The 23,741-nt window shown below is 47.3% G+C and overlaps 1 protein-coding gene across 1 annotated transcript in view; it reads right to left on the bottom strand.

The window, feature by feature from the left end:
* The window catches only part of KLF13 (KLF transcription factor 13), a 114,926-nt gene extending 94,632 nt beyond the window's left edge, over positions 1-20,294 (bottom strand). Inside the window, exon 1 of the mRNA XM_073652913.1 lies at positions 19,521-20,294. Within this exon, the coding sequence (XP_073509014.1) occupies positions 19,521-19,968 (448 nt within the window). The 5' untranslated portion in view covers positions 19,969-20,294. The remainder of the gene's footprint in view (positions 1-19,520) is intronic.
* Between the last annotated feature and the right edge of the window lie 3,447 nt (positions 20,295-23,741).

Genomic DNA, 23,741 nt, shown 5'->3' with positions numbered 1-23,741 from the left:
TGTCTGGCGGTGTCTCCCTCATAGAGAACATAGGAACGCTCGGCCATACGAATGCTTCTGTGTATGAGAGCGCTGGCCAAGATGGCTGACAGCCAAATGGTCGTCTGAAGTCTTTCAGCCACAGGCATCTCATGAGTATGGCTGGCTTTAGTCCATGGGACTCACATAGAGAGTGTTGGGCACTGTAGTCAGCTATCTTCATTTTCCAGCAGCCATTTCTACCTACTTATGATAAAATTGTAATAAGCTGCTGCCAGAAAATATCTCCCGCAAGAACAAAGGATCTTGCATGTTGAAATAAAAAATGCCTGATGCCTATCTGCCATCAAGAGAATATTGGCCAACAGATGCTAAACCTGCTAAACCTACTGATTAGGGTGGGATTGGCTAAGTTATCTAATGTCCACAGTACGGCTCATAAGCCAAATTTCTATCAGTATGTCTCTAGAATGTGGGTGGTTACGGAGTACTTAGAGAAAACAAAAAAGCATGGAGAGAACATTCAAACTCCATGCAGATGTTGTCTTTGGTTGGATTTGAAGCCCTGCAAAGAAAAAATACTACTACACGGCCCCAGAATAACACTGGAAAATGTACACCGCTTGGGAAAAAAAAAGTCCAAAAAACAAAGCACACAACAGGATGGATGTAGAGGTTTTCTTTTGCCTCTATGTTTCACTGAACTCTACCACATACACGGCTAAGTGAAATCCAATGTGTCCAATCCCCCTTTCCACAAATCTTCTTTTTCTGTAATTATTAACCTAAGAAAGCTAAAATGCACATAAAGCAATAGAAAGCACATAACAAAAATAGTAATTCATATTTTCAGAAATTCTCTGCACCGTCTTCAATAACTCCTATTAGGTAAATGTCTGTTTGTTGCTACAACATGAGGCATCAATTGGAATTTTCGTTGCTAAATGAGGTTCCGAGTCTGGTTGTGGGCAACATCTGCATGGACTTTGTATGTTCTCCATGTGTTTTTACATGGGTAATTCTAGTTTACTCCAATATGTCAAAAACATACTGAGCAGTTATTTGTCCTTCTATAAAATTGGCCTTAACACATCCGTGCTTCATGGTCCGTACTCAGACCACAATGAATGGACTTGACCGCAGGTTTTCCAACCTAAACATACAGCCACGTAGACACATAGAAGGCTGTAAGTTTGGGTTGGTAGACCCCCGCGGTCAGGATGGGCAGTGCGGTCTGTATACGGACCGTGAAATACGCCTGTCAGAAACCGGCTTTAGTAAGTCTGACAACTTAGATTGCGAGGCCGGTGGGAACAGAGAATGATGTGAATCATGACAATTCATTTACATTGCCATCAAAAAAATTTGATGCTATATAATCAATACAAAAAGAAGTAAATCAATCAATATAATGATAATATGATACCTTGGACAATTTCTCTAGAATTATGTGTAAATCTTTAAGACATTGAGAAAGCCTGCAAGTCACCTAAAGAAGATTAGGAAATCTTATCTTAAGCAATGTAACCACAAGCTCTGGGTGATTCTGGGGAAAATATGCTGACACCTGTGTATCACAACTGAGTGTGCCAACCTCTATGATGGGAGGTCAGCAAACGGCATCACTAATGTGCAAGATCCAGAAGGGCTGCATTCATCAAACTCCATTAGGTCTCAGCCATCTTGCCTGTAACTACCATTCACGTCAATAGGATTTACAGCCACATTAACACGTAACCGAGTTTGATGAATCTCTCCCACTGGAAAAGCATGCCATTTTCAAAGTTGGCTGTGGTTTTCTATTGCAATAGAAGGCGGGTTTCTATTACGACTTGATTTATGAGCCATCTGATATGCTGGCACTAAAAGGATTACGTTTTTTGTAACTCTTCATAAAAAAAAGAGAGAGAGGTTTGGGGGAAACTCTTGAGAATTTCACCTGCAGAAGACATTGTGGTGTGAGATATAAAAAGGAGGCACTATCAGGATGGCTGCATCTCTAGTATTATATGTCTGGCAGACTATTTGACACTGTGCCAGAGTGGAGTAAACCCTAATCCTCCATTTAATCTAAGATGAGGTCTGCTTTCAGTAAGACTCAACAGATAATAGAGAAGTAGGAAGCAAACTTGGCAGCTCACATACTTGGCAGAAAAATGATGTCTTCAGTTGACCCATATTAACAAAAAAAGGGCTGGCAAACCATTAGTGTATGGAAGAAAGCAACCTGCTCTAGCTCTTAACTTCTAATATTACACTAAATATAGGCTCAGGATTTTTTAATTGAATAAATCCTCTATGGGACAATAATTAACATTTTAGCTGATCATAACAGCGGTGGTTTTCCTCAGGACATTCACAATTGTGAGAGTTATAGTTTAGACACCAACACTCGTACCCCATGAGAACATATGCTAAGGAAGTTGGCAGTGTGTACTCAGATTCTGAATTTTTTATGTCATTTGTCAAAGATCAGCCATGGTGGATTTAGGCTTTTTGAACATTTTTGGGGACTTTTTTCTTTTACTGAAATGCATCGAATTTTAGCTAAAAATAATTTTTCAAAATGAGTTACATTAAAAAAAATGTTCAACGATTTGGCTTCAGCAGCTTCCACTTATCACAATACATGGCAAGATGCAGAATGCTGTTCACTGACAAATTTGTCTGACGACTCTTGTCTTCCAAACGATCATCTAAGCTCAATTATGATCAAATTAAAGTTGAAGATATGATTATAATTGAACTCAGATGATGGTTCAGAAGAGAGGAGCTGCCAGGAATTGAGCAGTCAAAGACGCTGATTGACATGATTTCACAGTGAACAGCATTCTGCAGCCAGCCGTGTATTATGATATATAGTAACTGCAGAAGGTAATCAGTTAAAAATTTGTAATAAATGCAAAAATGAACTCCAAGATGCATGATCCTCTTCTCTGTGGAGGTCTTCATGAAGATCACTAACGAAAACTAGATTTACATACAACAATGACCGAACCATATCTTGGAAACAGAAGGAACAAAAAAGAACCCCAAAAAACAGCAGTACCAAAAACAAAAGGGCTGTGATATTTAGACCAAGCAAAGTAGTTACATATTAATGACAAGAGACAGGTCTTTTTCGAGAAAACCTATCAACTTTACTGTTTGAGTAAATGTCTGTATTACCCAATTTTGGCGTCACCTACAACTCTGTATTGTGTCATTCCTTTGCTATTTCGCTTACATTCTTATAAATAAATTAACAACTGGATGTGTCCCTGAACACTGTCCAATCAATGCTTACAACGGGAGATTGTGAAGGCAAATGCCTAGTTGTCAATTTACCGTATTCACAAATCTCTATGAAAAATAACAAAGGATTGACACAACAAGGAGTTCTGAGAAATGAAGTTTCAGAAAAGATATTTCGTAGGAAATACAATTATGTACTAAACCAGACATGTCAGGAGAGCAGATCCTTTTTGTAGGAGGAAGCAAAATTTATCAACATCCATGGGATAGGCAATAAATATACAGTCATATGAAAAAGTTTGGGCACCCCTATTAATCTTAAGCTTAATGTTCTATAAAAATTGGTGTTTTTGCAACAGCTATTTCAGTTTGATATATGTAATAACTGTTGGATACAGTAATGTTTCTGCCTTGAAATGAGGTTCATTGTACTAACAGAAAATGTGCAATCTGCATTCAAACAAAATTTGACAGGTGCATAAGTATGGGCACCTCACCAGAAAAGTGACATTAATATTTAGTAGATCCTCCTTTTGCAAAAATAACAGCCTCTAGTCGCTTCCTGTAGCTTTTAATGAGTTCCTGGATCCTGGATGAAGGTATTTTTGACCATTCCTCTTTACAAAACAATTCCAGTTCAGTTAAGTTTGATGGTCGCCGAGCATGGACAGCCCTCTTCAAATGATCCCACAGATGTTCAATGATATTCAGGTCTGGGGACTGGGATGGCCATTCCAGAACATTGTAGTTGTTCCTCTGCATGAATGCCTGAGTAGATTTGGAGCGGTGTTTTGGATCATTGTCTTGCTGAAAGATCCATCCACTTTGTAACTTCATATTTATCACTGATTCTTGAACACTATTGTCAAGAATCTGCTGATACTGAGTGGAATCCATGCGTCCCTCAACTTTAACAAGATTCCCAGTGCCAGCATTGACCACACAGCCCCAAAGCATGATGGAACCTCCACCAAATTTTACTGTGGGTAGCAAGTGTTTTTCTTGGAATGCTGTGTTTTTTTGCCACCATGCATAACGCCTTTTTGTATGACCAAATAACTCAATCTTGATTTCATCAGTCCACAGGACCTTCTTCCAAAAAGAAATTGGCTTCTCCAAATGTGCTTTTGCATACCTCAGCCGACTCTGTTTGTGGCGTGCTTGCAGAAACGGCTTCTTTCGCATCACTCTCCCATACAGCTTCTCCTTGTGCAAAGTGCCTTGTATAGTTGACCGATGCACAGTGACACCATCTGCAGCAAGTTGATGCTGCAGCTCTCTGGAGGTGGTCTGAGGATTGTCCTTGACTGATCTCACCATTCTTCTTCTCTGCCTTTCTGATGTTTTTCTTGGCCTGCCACTTCTGGCCTTAACAAGAACTGTCCCTGTGTTCTTCCATTTCCTTACTATGTTCCTCACAGTGGAAACTGATAGGTTAAATCTCTGAGACAGCTTTTTGTATGCTTCCCCTGAACAACTATGTTGAATAATCTTTGTTTTCAGATCATTTGACAGTTGTTTTGAGGAGCACATGATGCCACTCTTCAGAGGAGATTCAAACAGGAGAACAACTTGCAAGTGGCCACTTTAAGTAGCTTTTCTCATGATTGCATACACCTGGCTATAAAGTTCAAAGCTCCATGAGGTTACAAAACCAAAAAAAGTGCTTTAGTAAGTCAGTAAAAAGTAGGTAGGAGTATTTAAAACAAGAAAATGATAAGGGTGCCCATACTTATGCACCTTTCAAATTTTGTTTGAATGCAGATTGCACATTTTCTGTTAGTACAATAAACCTCATTTCAAGGCAGAAACATTACTGTGTCCAACAGTTATTACATATATCAAACTGAAATAGCTGTTGCAAAAACACCAATTTTTATAAAACATTAAGCTTAAGATTAATAGGGGTGCCCAAACTTTTTCATATGACTGTATGATTTCTATCAATTTTCACAGTTGGGACCCCTATGTATGAAGCTGTTTTCATACATTCTATAAACAATGAATGGCAAAGTAGCAAGCATGCACTTTCAAATGGGGGACATGGGATCCGGGTTCTTGACAACGTAAGGTAAAACAGTGCTAAACAGAGGTTTTTTTTTCTCCAAATAATAGTATGTGTGAAGTTACCCTTAAAGGGGTTGTATCAAGTTTGGGAATAACTTCCTGATTGCAGGGGCTCTGACTATTTGGACACCTACCAAGCTCGAGAATGAGACTAACAGCCTCGTCGGAATTGAGCGTAGGTCAAGTGTGTACACCTCCTCTCCATTCATTTTCAATGGAAACACCGGAGTTAGTCAAATTTTACCCAAAGATGTACAGAATGGCGTTGATCTCCTAATAATGAACCTTCTTTCCTAACAAGGGAAATTTAGAAAAATTTCTACATACTGTGGATGGCCAGAACAGTAAAATTCCAATTCTGGCCCCTCCTCGCCCCCACCATCTGTTCAAACACAGATGCACTGCGGCACTTTCCAGCACCTGTGCACAATGAACACTTTGCAGTGTGTAAGCTAACACAACAATGTCCAGGCTGACATATGACTTGTCATTCCTCCCATCTATAGACAAGCTGCAAAACTGTCCAAGCCAATGGCAGAGTAGTCAAATTGTAGATGGGAATGAGCCTCACTTATGCATAACTGGGGAGAATACTAATCTTTTATTATGATCTTCCCCGGCCGACTTCATTGTAAAACCCTCGTGTCTGACTCTGTAATTGAGATTGTCAGTGGCGGGCCTACATTTTCTGTATGAGAGGAGAGGTGTGATTTATTGGTAGCAAATATCTCATAATAATATATTACCTGCAGCCGCCGTGCCATACAGAAGGCACAGTGCTGTATTTTTAATATAATGTGCAAGCCAGTCCCAGGTTTCATATATGTAAGACATCTGTATTTATGTGTAAATCTTTTATTGCAACCTTCACAATATTCTTATATTCTTAATGCTGTGGTTCACCGGCTTGTAATAGTGTATGCAGCACAGCGCTATACAAGCATTGCCTTTTATGTCCTCTCTTACCTAACACAATGTACTGTATAAAAGGCAGCACGCAAAACACAATAGAGCTAAGGTGCCTGACTGCAGTAAATGTCAGATTATTACACCACTTGACACAGAATAAAGTCCTAAGTGACTGCTTCAAAGTACTTTTCTTTCAAGCAGAAGACAACGTTCATGTAAGCATGTGGCTTGTTTTGTTTTTTTAAGAGTAACCACCGTTTCAATTCCCCCCCCCCCATAAATCTATAGTAAAAGTCAAGATAAAAAACTTTGCAATGTATCATATTAGAGCAATCTGCTGCTTTTTCCTCCTTGACTGACCATTTCCTATCCAATTCACCGATTGATAAGATGACCGTTGTGGTTTATGAAATTCTCTGGAGAGGGAGGAAGAGGGAAGGGCCAGAGGGAGACTCAGAAGCAAATATACATGAAACCATTACACTTCAAGAGCCTTTGTCCCTCAATATAGCCCAACCCCATAGCGGTCAGCCAGCTGAAAAAGATGGGATCAAGAGGAAGGTGAAGTTTTCCACACACATTCGACTTTGTCAGGATTGATATCGACCAAATGTGTATAGAGGCAGCCTGACAGTACTCCAGCATCGGAAATGGAGGGGTGACACAGGCGAAAAGTCTAGTCAGAGATGTTTGAAAACGATTTTCTCCCTTAAGAACATACCCTCTTAGCCTATGAGAGTTCGCATGTCTATGGGGAAATCTGTAGAAACATATCTTGTGTATTGCTGGCTTTAAGGTGGAAATACACTTTCATTTAGTTCATACTTGCCAACATTTAGGTTTGATCTTCCGCAAGGCATGTACCGTAAGCGCCATGTCCAACCTACCTCTGCTTTTACAGGTCACACCTTGAAAGTGTGTCTGAACGTTGGGGCTCAGAGGTGTATCTTGAAACTCGTTGGCGCCAATACAAAATCTACAACAGCGCCCCCAACTATCACAGTTCTTTAATAGTATTGGGTCAAAGGGACCTTTTGGTCCCTTCTAGGCTCCAGGGCAGACCTGTGACTACAACCCTGAAGCCACAATAATTACACCTCTGCTGGGCATCATCTTATGATGAAGCATCCGGACATTACACACAAGAAAGCATTACTTTCAGGGAGGCCTCAATGTGTGTCCAGAATTCTTGCCAGCTCTTCTGTGAGTCCGAGTGGTCACAACGTTATCCAAATAGCTCCTGGATATTCTCAGAGAGTTGGGTTCGGCTGACACTCCCATGCACAATTACCCAAAGAAGAACATGTTTTCCTTGTAGTGAGGGGAATAAGACAACTCTAAATTACAAAGGATTAGGCATGCTGAAATCAAACATATCTATATTTCCCCCAAATTTTACTATCAGATGAACACCATCATAAATACATTAGATCAGGGGTCTCAAACACGCGGCCCACGGGCCGCATGCGGCCCTTCAGGCAGCTTCATGCGGCCCGCAGGCACCATAGACCCCGATCGCGGCCCGGTCCAGGAGCTGCCAGCAGCTGTGCTTCAGTTCAGTGTATTGCAGCGCAGAGACCGGCTCTCTGCACAGGAATACCAGTGCCAGCCGCCGGCCTATTAGTGACGTCATACGCTGCTGCGCTGGGACGCAGATGTCAACTGCTGGCCTCTGATAGGCCGGCGGCTGCCACTGGTATTGCTGTGCGGAGAGCCGGTCTCTGCGCGGCAATTCAATGAACTGAAGTGCAGCTGCCGGCAGCTCCTGGACCGGGCCGCGATCGGGGTCTATGGTGCCTGCGGGCCACAGGTGCAGAAAGGACGCCAAGGGAACGGAGGACAGGTGAGAAGAATCTTTTTTTTTTTTTCTCTTGTATGTGTAGAACGGCACAGGGGACAGTCCTCCAAGATGGGGACCAGGCTGGGGACAGTCCTAACAGATGGGGACCAGGCTGGGGACAGTCCTAAAAGATGGGGACCAGGCTGGGGACATTACTACAAGAGGGGGACCAGGATGGGGACATTCCTAGAAGATGGGGACATTACAACAAGATGGGGACCAGGATGGGGTATTACTACAAGATGAGGACATATCTACAATATGGGGACCGGTATGTGAAATTACGACAATATGGGGCCCAGTATGGTTATATTATGACAAGATGGGGACAAAGATGGGGGACATTACAAGATGCAGACCAGGGTGGGGCACGTTACTACAAGATTTTGGCAGAAAAACTTCAAAATAAAGCATGAAAAAATATTTTGCCACTAAAAATGCTGCCTTATATCTAAACTAAAGTAAACAAAAAAAGTGCATGTTTTATTATCGCCACATCCATAACGACACAAGCTATAAAAAATAAAACAGCAAAAATGTTCAAAAGGTGTATAGAACAAAAAATGGTATCACCAAAAATGTCACTTTGTCCTGCAAAGAATGCGGCCCCCCAAATTAAATTTTTTTCTGTGTGCGCCCCATATACCCAGCCGAGTTTGAGACCCCTGCATTAGATGGTCAGTTGGCAAGTTCCTTCAACATCATGAACCTAATCTGTTTAGGATCCTGTTGGTATGGTCACATTTAGTTGATACTCCACCCTCTTCCCATACACATTAATGTTTGATTTGGACAACTGTGATTGTATGGTTGATCGGGAGAATAAATAATCCAAAAACATGAAAAAAATCATCATGCGTGCCGAGATCTAACTTACCAGACCCTCTGCTTCCCCCCTAACCCCCGACATCTGGCTTTGAGGACAGTCTGGTTTCTGACAGCTGCTTACTACCCTCTTCCTATTAAGAATACATGGCTTGACCAAGCTGTGCGTACATATGTATTGGTGAAGGGTCTGGGGGCATATTAGCGCTCAGGTCGAGGGCTATGTAAGGTACATGGCAACCTTTGCTCTGCATAGCTCTACTGCTATCTGCAATTGTCTGCTCTCCAAGAATTGCAGCAGTAAACAGATGAGATCATGGTATGGGAAAGCCATTGAACTCTCCAAGCGTGTGCTTCTAATGGACGTTCTGAGGACTTGCTGAGTGTGCAGGGCAGGATGTGAGTGTCTGCACTAAGTTTTCACTCAAATGACCTCCATTGTTTGCTAACAATGCAAGGCTCCTATCTGGCGTGTCCTGTGATTTCAGCAAACTAAAAAAAAAAAAAAGTCCAGTAACACAAAGACAAAAAATAGTAAAGAAAACAACCCACTCTGCTCTCCCATATTTACCTAACGGATCTAAATTTGGAGGGTGAAATAAGGTTTTTGGCACTGTAAGACGTTTCCACTTTCCCAAAACAGCTGATTTACAACTGGAAAGAAAGAAAACACATGGCTTCAGTCTAAAAACAGAACCAAAACCACATGGCACATCTACTGGACTTCCAAGTTTATTTTTGACTTCTCGGAGATCCTATACTTTTTCTGTAGCCAAGTAATAATACACTGTAATCCTCATATTTTATAATGTATACCTCGTAGCTACAAAAAAGCCTGTCGAGGCCAAAAATAGAAAAAAAAAACCTGAATAAAATGACTATTCAAGAAGGAAACTGTATGACTTTATGTATAGTGAGCCATTTTGTAAAATGAATTTACTTTGCTCATTACGGGGGTCTTGGAAGTACAGACCCCTATTGTACTGTACTTGTGTTTGCTTTCCTCTAGTCGGGCAATTGGGAATTCACAAACAGAATAGAAAGTGTGCCCGTGCGGGCAACAATGTGCAGTCCTGTTCTGCCTAGTTTACACTACATCAGAAAGCAGTAATATGAGAATGGCGGAGGTGGTGAGCAAACCATAATGGGGCCAGCAACCTCAGCAGCAGTCATATGCCAAGACCCATTTAGGGTTTTCCAATAAGTGTTTAAAATGTATTTTCATATCATGAGGGGAGTCTGTATTTGGTCAGACACCAGATGAAACCAAACTAATATTCCTGTTAGCTGAGGTTACACATGAGCAGCAGTGGCACGGTGTGAGGTCTGTGCAATCTGAGCTGATATTGTGCTATGGACAGTCTTACAGTATGTGTGCACCACGTCTTCTTCAGGCAGGATCCGATCCGAAAACTGCCTGCTGCGACTCGTATACACGTCCAATTTTCTCGTATGACTGATATCCGTTGTTGTCACCATGTTATTCTATTGGGCTGTGCACGTCTGATTTTTTCCTTGGTAGGAGGAAAGTATTGGTGACAAGTCTGATTTTAATCCGAGGGTCAAATCAAAATAGGCAACGCAAGCACATGGGTCTGTTACAAAATAGGATTGGCACAAAGGAGAAGGATGGAGAAACTCTTCTTTTTTTTCTCTCCGCGTACAAAAAAACCTGACGACATTCAGACCACACTTTGATCACAGGTTGAGGGCTTGCTCACTTCACCGTATACATCTGATTTTTATTCATTGGAACAGTACTGAAACACGATTTTTTTTTTACCGACAGAATCTGTCCGTGAAAAAAATTGCAGCATGCTGAAATTTCACTTGGAAATCGGATGCCACTCATCCATTCTAGTCTATGGTCACGTGGAAAACATTGGACTGCACTCGGATGGCATCTGAGTGCAATCCAAATTCCGCAGACTCACAGAATGGAGAAATTTTGTTCTCCATCTTCTCCTCACAAGATAGTCAGATCATTCGGATCAAACTCTGATCAGAGTGTCATTTGCACAATCGACGAGACAATCTACGGTCATCTGACCGTAGCCTGATCAGAATAATCAGTCCCTTTTTCTCATATGTGAAAAATACTGACGTCTGAATGAGCCCAAAAAGCTCCAACTAAATACTCAAAACAATGAATATATGCAGTTCTATATAAAAAAAATTGCTGTTCATATGTTCAGTCTTTGAGCGTCTTTTAAGTGCTTCAGGCTTCCAAAGACACCAAGTGGCTAACAGAAGTGACCTGACCAAGCGCTTACCGCTTTAAAAATGGTTTATACTTTATAATTCACCTGCCTGAAAAAGATGTTGTGTGTAGTGTTGAGTGAGTATGTTCTGTTAACCCTTTCGCCGAGTATGCTCGGGCCGAGCTCCGAGTATTTATAGCTGCTCGGTGATATGGTTAAATCGCTCCCGTCTGCATGGTTTGCAACTGTTTGACAGCTTTATTACATGTGAGGAATGTCTATTTCTTACACATTCCTCACATGTAATAAAGCTGTCAAACAGTCACAAATCATGCACACGGGAGCGATTCAAACATAACACCGAGCAGCTGTAACTACTCGGTGCTCGGCCCGAGCATACTCGGAACAGAACATACTCGCTCAACCCTAGTTGTGTGCACATACCCTTATAGACATGGGTCTGTATGACCCGCCTAAAGGCCCTTTATAGTGGCACTTTATCAAGGTGGCAGACAGACAGTTCACTGCTGTGTGGGGGAAGGGAAATGACAACTGTAAAGAAAATCTATAATCAGATGAACAGCTGACATATACATGTGTATAAATGGGAGCAGCGCTGAATTTTTAGGTCCATGCAGCAGATTTCTTATTTTCTTAAAGGGAACCTGTTGGCAGGTTTTTGTTTGCTATGTAATCTGACAGCAGCATGATGTAGGGACAGGGACCCTTATTCCAGTGATGTACCACTTAGCTTACTGCGAGCAGTAGTTATGATAGGGTCGCAGTTTTTTCTGCTGTCCCACTCATACACAGCTTTCTGTGTATATTGTATAGTAACAGAGAGCTGCTAATCAGTGCTGGGGGCTGGGGTTAGACTAGGAGGCAGGAGGTCAGTTGTCCTGTAGTGATAATCCCCTGCTGATAAAACACTTATTGTATTGAAACAGCAAAACTGCCCAGTAAGTGACACATCGCTGTAATCAGGGCCTCAGCTCCGACATTATGGTGCTCTCAGATTATATAGCAAAAACCTAATGACAGATTTCCTTTAAAGCGGATGCATCCTTTGGGCTGTGCCTTTTTTTTTTTTACAATGGTTTCAAAAATGATAGGCTGAAAACACTTGAAAAATGATTAGAAAACACTTGAGAGATTTTTCCACTTTGTTTTTATATAGAAACAATTTGCTTGTTTATACGTTCACCCTTTTGAGCATCTTTTAATAACTTCAAGTTTCAGAAAACTCTGAAAAGCGGTTAAAAGAAGTGAGCGACCATTCTTCTGGCATTTTCCGCTAGGAAGATGCTCCATACTATACTATAAGTGACTGGGAAGGCTAAAAAAACACCTGGAAGACACATAGGAATTTTGTCAGTGTTGTCACTTCAATTGCTTAATAAATATAAAAAAAAACCTTCCAAAACAGCCCCAAAATTCTAAAATAAAAGCGCCAACAAAAATGTTAACATAACGCTTCAGGAAATTATAACAAAAGCGAATCAGGATGGAAAAACACAGGCGTTTCCAGAAGCGGGTTCTGCTTGCAAACTTTGTCGCCTTCATCCGACTCAAAGATCATCGAGTAAATATACCCTTAAGGGGTTCTCCAGGAACAGCAAGAAATAACTGAAAGAAATGTCATTAGAAATAAATTCCTAAATACATTTAATTAGCAAATCACAATAGTTTTGTCTAGGGAGGGAATCACTATAGAACTAAAATGGCCGCCGCTTGTTTCACTGACAGGAATGTTAGGACAGCGGCCTGTGAGCATGGGCAGTAAGAAGCTCCTCTGCTGTGACCTGGAGACACTGATATTGTTATTCAGAAAGACAGAAGTGTGAGCGGCCCCTTCTACCTCAGCACCCCTGGTACCTCCATTATTATTAGTGGAGACCATCTTCCCACCCATGAAGGAGGGTGCAGCTTCTTACTGCCCATACTCACAGGCCACTGCCCTAACAGTCTAGGACAGGCTTCTCTCAGTGAAACAAGGCGGCGGCCATTTTAATTCTATAGTGATTCCCTCCTTAGACAAAACAAGTGTGATTTGCTAATTAAATGTATTTAGGAAGTTATTTAAACCCTTAGTTATTTTATCCATCCCAGGAGAACCAATTTAATAGCCACTGTCAATCATTGGCTGCAGCATTTAAGTGGCATGATCAGGGTGGCGCGCCAATTCAGGCCCTCATGGCTGCCATCTTTGTGCTCCTATGAGCTCAGCCATGGTGACGTACCAGCGGCATGCAGGAGACCTTGGCCACATGACCTAGGACACGGTCAGAGTCGCCATATAGCCCCATCCTAAATGTCACTAGGAAAGGTCAGAAATCCAAAGAAATTCCCTTTAGTTCAACCTGAATGACGACTAAAGCATTATGTCGTCAGGACGGATTACCCAGACATTTCTTCCCACAAAGAAGTCCTTCTGCAGCACGTACATGGGTTTCTTAAGGCGAATGTGAGTCACAGATATTTCTGCAACAAATTTGTCGTGTGTGAATTTTAGGTTTCCAACTTGCAAATAGAGAGCAAATCTGATGCGAATTTGGAAGCAGAAAATCTGCTGCATAGACGGGACCAGCGTAGTAGAAGGCTTCTCATCCACGCCCAGAGGTGAGGACCTGACACCCCCAGCCTCCACTGCCTGAGGCAGATAGTTACTGAGGATTTTACCCTTCCTACTGATAAAAACATACGATTTGCTGCGTTTATCTTGGCACTGCAGAAAGTCTGCAGCAGATCAGTCAGTCCCATGTGGACGAAGCCTCCACGTTCCTTCCCTCTTCTCTGAAAAGACCCTCCTTATAATGCACCAAGCACACATTTTTGTGAAGGGCTGTGCACTGGAGGCCCCTCTATGGGGGCCATCCATCCCTTAATTGGGAGAAGGAAAGAGTGAATCACTCAGACAGAAGGGGCCACGGGTGAAGCAGCATTTCACAGGCAGGAGCACACATACTATAATGCTCCAACAAGAGCAGCAGCAGCATACAGCGCCCACACAGGAACCAGCCCGAGTGCCATTCTGAGGAGCGATACCTTTACTGCCCCCACAGATGGCATTATAAGGCCAGATTCACACATCAGCATATCATCATGCCCCGTACCATAGGGCATAGTATGTACTAAATGGACCAGACACCAGTCTCCAGACCTGAACTCAAAAGCCTTATGGCCGGGTGCATAGGAGACTGTGGGGTAAAGGGCAGGAGACCCGCAGCTGGTCCGTACATCCGAACTCAGACTGTGATACATGGGTATGTGAAACTGGCCTAAGCCATCCAGTGCCCATGTACAGAGAATATGACACCTCTAAGTGCCACCAACCCTATGGCCCAGTAGGCGCATACGCTCATGGAGAAGGCAGCATCAGTGAACCCGGGTAATGCCTCACTGATGGCACTAAATCTTGTGCCCATATTACATCACCAGTCCTGGGCCAAACACAGCCACATAATCACCTCATCCAGACATCACAGTTCTGATCTCACTGGTACAATGCTCGGCTCAGGGGTCACATAGAGAAGGAATTGGCATCTTCACTCTATTCTCATGGGACATTACAAATCCTGATTCTTTGAAAATGCAGGGGACTCAAAGCCAGACCCCCACCAATCTGCATGTCACTTCCTATTCTTTGAATATGTGTTAACTGTACATTTTGGCAATAACCCTTTAAATTGTCGGTGCTGTCTTTACATGGAGATGGGAGTGTTAGGCGGCCCATACACCTAGTAACCAAACTGTCTGAGTTAGATGCACACCTCGGGTTACAAAGAGGACCCGACGCACACCTCGGGTTACACAGAGGACCCGACGCACACCTCGGGTTACACAGAGGACCCGACGCACACCTCGGGTTACACAGATGACCCGACGCACACCTCGGGTTACACAGAGGACCCGACGCACACCTCGGGTTACACAGAGGACCCGACGCACACCTCGGGTTACACAGAGGACCCGACGCACACCTCGGGTTACACAGAGGACCCGACGCACACCTCGGGTTACACAGAGGACCCGACGCACACCTCGGGTTACACAGAGGACCCGACGCACACCTCGGGTTACACAGAGGACCCGCCGCACACCTCGGGTTGCAGGGGGCCCGCTGCACACCTCGGGTTGCAGGGGGCCCGCCGCACACACCGGGTAGCAGGGGACCCGCCACACCTCGGGTTATGGAGGATCCTCCGCACACCTCTGGTTATAGAGGACCTGCGACACCTCGGTTTATGGAGAAACTGCTGCACACCTCGGGTTATGGAGGACCTGCTGCACACCTCGGGTTATGGAGGACCTGCTGCACACCTCGGGTTATGGAGGACCTGCTGCACACCTCGGGCTATAGAGGACCTGCTGCACACCTCGGGTTATGGAGGACCTGCTGCACACCTTGGGTTATGGAGGACCTGCTGCACACCTCGGGTTATGGAGGACCTGCTGCACACCTCGGGTTATGGAGGACCTGCTGCACACCTTGGGTTATAGAGGACCTGCTGCACACCTCGGGTTATGGAGGACCTGCTGCACACCTTGGGTTATGGAGGAGCCTGCTGCACCCGCTATACAAAGCATTTGTATTTTCAAGTAATAATTCTGGAGCATTTTTAACTCTGCATTGCACTGTTCCTCTGTTATTCTTCCTGGAAATGTATGAATTAATAACTAGGCTTATCCATTTTTTTCTTGTTAAAGGGGCATAATCCTACACTATCTGTCAATACTCATTGGCCTATGACATTGTGCAGGGTCACACCCCCAACCGGTAACATCCAGTTGACAATTTATTCATTATTCATCTATGTCCAGAGCAATGACAGAGGAGGCACATTGCAAAGGAGGAAAAGTGATAGTTACTAGATAATATCTCTTTCTTCTGTGTATATTAAACATAACAGAACTTTTTGCAAACAAATCTGCAATGTGTGGATATATGGCCCAGCACCTCGCCCTATACCACTAATGACACAGCACTGTAGTGATGCTGTATCACGGCACAATCCCATGTATCTGTGGTGCCTCCTCCTGCACAGTCCTGCAGCCAGCAGCATCAGGGCATTAGTGTGCAGCTACCTGTCCTCAGCAGAGACCACCTGCTGACAGCCGGGCACAAGCTGCCTGGTCTGCGATCCCTTAGTGATGTCTGTTGCTGGCCAGAGAGGAGGCTGCCCCGCACAGGGCGAGGTCATGTGACTGAGGGGGAGGGGATGCGGCCTGAAGGTTATAGTGGGCGTGGTCGATGGGCGGGGCGTGTCACAGGTGGGCGTGTCACCGTATAACAAAGACGCTAACAAGCTTCTGTGTGAGTCATGTCCTCACCTGCCATCACCGCACTGGGACACCTGGCGGCCGGCGCGGAGCGCAGGATGGCAGCACACGGCCTGCCAATGGCTGCCCAGGGGTCATCTGAGGTGCTGGCCTTCTGTGCCTGGGACACGCTCCTCCCAAGTCTCCATACTTTACAGTGATCGGGACTCCCCTGCACAGCCTCATGTACGGCACCGAGGACTGCCCTATCCACAGAGCAGCTGCAGCCTCACACCCACCCTGGAAACACTGACACACGCAGAGCTGCACCCACCCCAGTGACTGCACCCTGCTGTCACACAGTGCCACCTCCGCTCACATGTGCCGCCTGCTACATAGTGCCACCTTCACCCGTGGGCGCCTACTCCTCTGTGCACCCACAGTGCCACCTCCGCTCACATGTGCTCGATCACATCTGCCTGGTAGACATAGTGCCACCTCCACTCACATAAGCCTGGTACATATAGTGCCACCTGCACCCGTGTACGATTACTCCTCTCGGCACCCACCCGGCCAGCTCCACTCGTGCCCGGTCACACCTGGCTGGCAGATGCAGTGCCACCTCCGCTCACATGTGCTCGATCACACCTGCTTGCACATAGGGCCACCTCCATTCTTGCCCGGTCACACCTGACTGGCAGACATAGGGCCACCTCCACTTGTGCCCGGTCACACCAGCCATCACACATAGTGCCACCTCCACTCGTGCCCGGTCACACCTGGCTGCACACATAGTGCCACCTCCACTCGTGCCCGGTCACACCTGGCTGGCACACATAGGGCCACCTCCACTCGTGCCCGGTCACACCTGGCTGGCACACATAGGGCCACCTCCACTCGTGCCCGGTCACACCTGGCTGGCACACATAGTGCCACCTCCACTCGTGCCCGGTCACACCAGCCTGCACACATAGTGCCACCTCCACTCGTGCCCGGTCACACCTGCCTGCACACATAGTGCCACCTCCACTCGTGCCCGGTCACACCTGCCTGCACACATAGTGCCACCTCCACTCGTGCCCGGTCACACCTGGCTGGCACACATAGTGCCACCTCCACTCGTGCCCGGTCACACCTGGCTGGCAGACATAGGGCCACCTCCACTCGTGCCCGGTCACACCTGGCTGGCACACATAGGGCCACCTCCACTCGTGCCCGGTCACACCTGGCTGGCACACATAGGGCCACCTCCACTCGTGCCCGGTCACACCAGCCTGCACACATAGTGCCACCTCCACTCGTGCCCGGTCACACCTGCCTGCACACATAGTGCCACCTCCACTCGTGCCCGGTCACACCTGCCTGCACACATAGTGCCACCTCCACTCGTGCCCGGTCACACCTGGCTGCACACATAGTGCCACCTCCACTCGTGCCCGGTCACACCTGGCTGCACACATAGTGCCACCTCCACTCGTGCCCAGTCACACCTGCCTGCACACATAGTGCCACCTCCACTCATGCCCGGTCACACCTGGCTGGCACACATAGTGCCACCTCCACTCGTGCCCGGTCACACCTGCCTGCACACATAGTGCCACCTCCACTCGTGCCCGGTCACACCTGGCTGGCACACATAGTGCCACCTCCACTCGTGCCCGGTCACACCAGCCTGCACACATAGTGCCACCTCCACTCGTGCCCGGTCACACCTGCCTGCACACATAGTGCCACCTCCACTCGTGCCCGGTCACACCTGCCTGCACACATAGTGCCACCTCCACTCGTGCCCGGTCACACCTGGCTGCACACATAGTGCCACCTCCACTCGTGCCTGGTCACACCTGGCTGGCACACATAGTGCCACCTCCACTCGTGCCCGGTCACACCAGCCTGCACACATAGTGCCACCTCCACTCGTGCCCGGTCACACCTGCCTGCACACATAGTGCCACCTCCACTCATGCCCGGTCACACCTGGCTGGCACACATAGTGCCACCTCCACTCGTGCCCGGTCACACCTGCCTGCACACATAGTGCCACCTCCACTCGTGCCCGGTCACACCTGGCTGGCACACATAGTGCCACCTCTACTCGTGCCCGGTCACACCTGGCTGGCACACATAGGGCCACCTCCACTCGTGCCCGGTCACACCTGGCTGGCAGACATAGGGCCACCTCCACATGTGCCTGGTCACACCTGCCTGCACACACAGTGCCACCTCCACTCGTGCCCGGTCACACCTGGCTGGCACACATAGGGCCACCTCCACTCGTGCCCGGTCACACCTGCCTGCACACACAGTGCCACCTCCACTCGTGCCCGGTCACACCTGGCTGGCACACATAGCGCCACTTCCACTCGTGCCCGGTCACACCTGCCTGCACACATAGTGCCACCTCCACTCGTGCCCGGTCACACCTGGCTGGCACACATAGGGCCACCTCCACTCGTGCCCGGTCACACCTGGCTGGCAGACATAGGGCCACCTCCACTCGTGCCCGGTCACACCTGCCTGCACACACAGTGCCACCTCCACTCGTGCCCGGTCACACCTGGCTGGCAGACATAGGGCCACCTCCACATGTGCCCGGTCACACCTGCCTGCACACACAGTGCCACCTCCACTCGTGCCCGGTCACACCTGGCTGGCACACATAGGGCCACCTCCACTCGTGCCCGGTCACACCTGCCTGCACACACAGTGCCACCTCCACTCGTGCCCGGTCACACCTGGCTGGCACACATAGCGCCACTTCCACTCGTGCCCGGTCACACCTGCCTGCACACACAGTGCCACCTCCACTCGTGCCCGGTCACACCTGGCTGGCACACATAGGGCCACTTCCACTCGTGCCCGGTCACACCTGCCTGCACACATAGTGCCACCTCCACTCGTGCCCGGTCACACCAGCCTGCACACATAGTGCCACCTCCACTCGTGCCCGGTCACATCTGGCTGGCAGACATAGGGCCACCTCCACTCGTGCCCGGTCACACCTGGCTGGCACACATAGTGCCACCTCCACTCGTGCCCGGTCACACCTGCCTGCACACACAGTGCCACCTCCACTCGTGCCCGGTCACATCGCCTGCACACATAGTGCCACCTCCACTCGTGCCCGGTCACACCTGGCTGGCAGCCCCTGTGCTTTGTGTGGCCGGTCCCCCCGGCAGCGCTGTGTCCGGCGGGCCGGCACTGACCTGTGTGTGTCCTCAGATGAGCCTTCAGGTGGGAGGACTTGCCGTAGACTTTCTCGCAGGCCGGGTAGGGGCACTTGTGCTTCTTCAGGGGTGACTCGGGGTCACCTCGGCTTTTCCCACGTCTGCCTCTTTGTCTGCCGCTCGGCTCCGGCAGGAGGGGAGCAGCGGCCGCACTGTCTCCACGCTTCCCGGCCACAGTGTCGCCCCCGGCCGTCACCCCCGTGCTTTCCTCGCCCTCCTCCACATGATCGGGGACTTGTTGGTTGAAATCAGCCAGGATCCGGGCGACCACAAACAGGGAGGCGTTCTCCCGGCCAGTCCTGTCTTCCGTGGGGGCCGCGGGCTCCGGGACGTCGTTCTTGTGCCCGCTGCTGTGTACAATAGCCCGGCTGGACATGGACACCAGGCACTCCGCCGCGAAGTGATCCACGTAGGCCACTGTGGACATCTTCCTCTGCGGGATTCCGGCACGTCTCAGGCCGGGGATGTAGGGCTGGAGCTGCTTAGCTGACACCAGATTGCACTTGGTCCATACAGATCACGCCCAAGTTGCATAGAGAAAGCGATCCATGTGAGTGAGCGAGGAGGGGGCTCCTGACACTGACAGCTGCCAGAGACCCGCACCGATCCCAGGGTTTCCCTCTCCTCCGGATCTACATGTTGTGGACGTGCCCGCTCCCCTGGATTAGCTCTGCTGCAGCGGGCGCCGCGCGATGTGTCCCACGTGGGGGCGTGGCGTGCAGAAACATCTGTGAGTGACGTCACAAGAAGCCACATCCTGGGCAGATTGCTGTTCTGGAGGGGTCCTCATCCTCATCTGCACCAGCCATTGGCTCCTGGCAGGGGCCACTCATGTCAGCCTGGGGCCCCATCATCATCCTCATGTCTCCAGCATCCACAATCAGCACAATGCCTGAGATTTTCCACTCTGCATTCCCCGTGACAATAGATTACTGGGGGTCTCCACATTCCAACAGTGGGTTTACCAGTTCTGCATAATGTGATTAGAAGCTGCTGCGGAGGGATCAGTGGGGATAATGGAGCAGATGCCTCCCTGCCCAGCTCCTTACAGCTTTGTCCCTTCTTATCTCCCCCAGATACAGGGGGATTCAGCATAATGATAGTCTACAGGCTGTGCCCATCATCCGCAGGCTGTGTGTAGCCATACGCAAGTGCTGTAAACTTCCCCCAGAATGTGGATCTTACTGCTCTGCTCCATCAGTTACTCCTGTGCCCTTAAAGGAGATACGAGCAGCGAGATTCCTATAATACCCGACCCCAGGATAACTGGAAGGCATCAGGAACTCTGCACCCTCACAATGAAACACCAGAGTACAACACAGGCGGCTGCCCGTTATCCCGAAGTGTCCGGAATACTGAAATAACAACTCCGGAGCATCTTTTCTTGGACCTGGGTGTTAGGATGTTCCTCTGTTACACCTCCTCGAAGTTTAAAAGTAAATTCAGGGATAGGCGTGGGGGGGGGGGTGGCATGATCCAATCAGGGACACCCCCCCTTCCTCCGACAAAGGTAACGGTAACATCCAGTTGTTAATTTACTCATAAGGAGGAATAATAGAGGAATGACACAACAGAGTTACAGTGCTCAGCATAAATGAGTACACCCCCTTTGAAAAGTAAGATTCTAATCAATATTTCAACGGACACCAGAACACTTTCCAAATTTTTGACAAGACTGAGTTTCATGGAACTTTTTTTAACCCATAACAGGAAAGCCTCACTATCAGTATTTGGTCAGTATTTTTTCTCAGGAGTGGGAGCCAAAACCAGGAGTGGGTGATAAATGCAGAATTGGTGACTTGTTTCTATTATACCTTTTCTCTGGTTGTTCATCTGGTTTTAGTTCCCACTCCTGAGAAAAAATACTGACCGAATACTGACCACATACTGATAGTGGGGCCCTGATTTAGTTGATACAAAAATGAATCCACCCCACATCAATAACAACTACATCTAGTATTTTGGACAACCGCCATGATTTTAAGGACAGCACCAAGTCTTCTAGGCATGGAATGAACATGTTGGGGACATATTACAACATCTATCTTTTCCACCCTTCAAGAACGAGCTCTTTTAGGGTGTGTGCAGACAATCCAGAGCCGCTGCGGGTTTGACGCTGCGGACTTATGCAGCGCCAAACCTGCAGCGGCCAGATGTTACAACATAGGGGATGGGATCTGTAGAAATCTGATGTCTACTATGCGTCTCTGTGCATTTGCAGAAACTGACAAGCGGCGCGTCTTTCCAGACCGCAGCATGTCAATTTCTCCAGCGTGACCGCATGTGGACTTTCCCCATAGAACTAACCTCTATGGGGAAAGTCCGCATGTGAAAAAAAAAAAGCCCGCTGCTCATTTGCATAAAATGAGCAGAAGCCGCAGGCAGCTCTTCCGCAGCATCTGGGCCGCAGGCCGGGACGCATTGTGAGCACATACCCTTAGAGCCTGGATGCTGGATGGAGATTGATGACCTCTCGTCTCTTCAGAATGTTGATAGATGTTATAATATGTCACCAAATTGTTTATTCCATGCCTAGAAGACTTGGTGCTGTCCTTAAAATCATGGGGGGTCATACAAAATACTAGATATAGTTGTGTTTGATGTAGGGTGTATTCATTTTTGCATCAACTAATTGGAAGTTATATTATTAAAGGGAATCTGTCAGCAGGTTTTGCTACCTCATCTGAGAGCAGCGTAACTAGGAAAAGAGAAACTGATTCCAGCGATGGATCACTTACGTTACTGGGTGCAGCAGTTGTGACATAATCTGAGTTCTTAGATGTAGCAGAGCTGAGAAAGCTAACCCCGCCCACACCAGGCTCTCTATGTACATACAGTAGTCTATAGACCGGTGCTTATCACAGGAAGGGCAGAATCAGAAGTTGATACACATCATAGCTGGCAGTGATCATCTCCTAGTGATAAAGCCTTCATTGTAAATAAACAGCACACAGCCTGATAAGTGACACATCACTGAATTCTGTGTCTCAGCCCTAACTCACGCTGTCCTGAGATTACATAGCAAAAACCTGCTGACAGATTCCCTTTAACCTTACTTTTATGTTATTGGTTAAAAGGGTTAAACAATTGTTCTATGAAGCTCAGTTTTGTCAACATTTTGGAAATTGTTCTTGTGCTCAGTGAGATATTATTTAAAATCTTACTTTTCAAAGCGGGTGCAATCATTTAGCTGAGTACTGTATAAGAAGTGATTGGTATAGATAGAATTGTTATTTCAATGGAGATGGAAGAATTTACTTATACACTGCTCAAAAAATAAAGGGAACACTTAAACAACAGAATATAACTCCAAGTAAATCAAACTTCTATGAAATCAAACTGTCCACTTAGGAAGCAACACTGATTGACTATCAATTTCACATGCTGTTGTGCAAATGGAATAGACAATAGATGGAAATTATTGGCAATTATCAAGACACCCTCAATAAAGGAGTGGTTCTGCAGGTGGGGACCACAGACCACATCTCACTACCAATGCTTTCTGTCTGATGTTTTGGTCACTTTGGAATGTTGATTGTGCTTTCACACTCGTGGTAGCATGAGACGGACTCTACAACCCACAGAAGTTGCTCAGGTAGTGCAGCTCATCCAGGATAGCACATCAATGCGAGCTGTGGCAAGAAGGTTTGCTGTGTCTGTCAGCGTAGTGTCCAGAGGCTGGAGGCGCTACCAGGAGACAGGCCAGTACACCAGGAGACGTGGAGGGGGCCGTAGGAGGGCAACAACCCAGCAGCAGGACTGCTACCTCCGCCTTTATGCAAGGAGGAACAGGAGGAGCACTGCCAGAGCCCTGCAAAATGACCTCCAGCAGGCCACAAATGCACATGTGTCTGCACAAACGGTTAGAAACCGACTCCATGAGGGTGGTATGAAGGCCCGACGTCCACAGATGGGGGTTGTGCTCACAGCCTAACACCGTGCAGGACACTTGGCATTTGCCACAGAACACCAGGATTGGCAAAGTCGCCACTGGCGCCCTATGCTCTTCACAGATGAAAGCAGGTTCACACTGAGCACATGTGACAGACGTGACAGAGTCTGGAGACACCGTGGAGAGCGATCTGCTGCCTGCAACATCCTTCAGCATGACCGGTTTGGCAGTGGGTCAGTAATGGTGTGGGGTGGCATTTCTTTGGAGGGCCGCACAGCCTTCCATGTGCTCACCAGAGGTACCCTGAC

Source organism: Phyllobates terribilis, unplaced genomic scaffold (genome assembly GCF_046119375.1).
Source record: "Phyllobates terribilis strain yellow unplaced genomic scaffold, ASM4611937v1 Scaffold_11__3_contigs__length_659146591, whole genome shotgun sequence".
NCBI classification, from domain to species: domain Eukaryota; kingdom Metazoa; phylum Chordata; class Amphibia; order Anura; family Dendrobatidae; genus Phyllobates; species Phyllobates terribilis.
The sequence above is the reverse complement of the archived record's forward strand: the minus strand, read 5'-3'. Positions and strand labels throughout refer to the sequence as shown.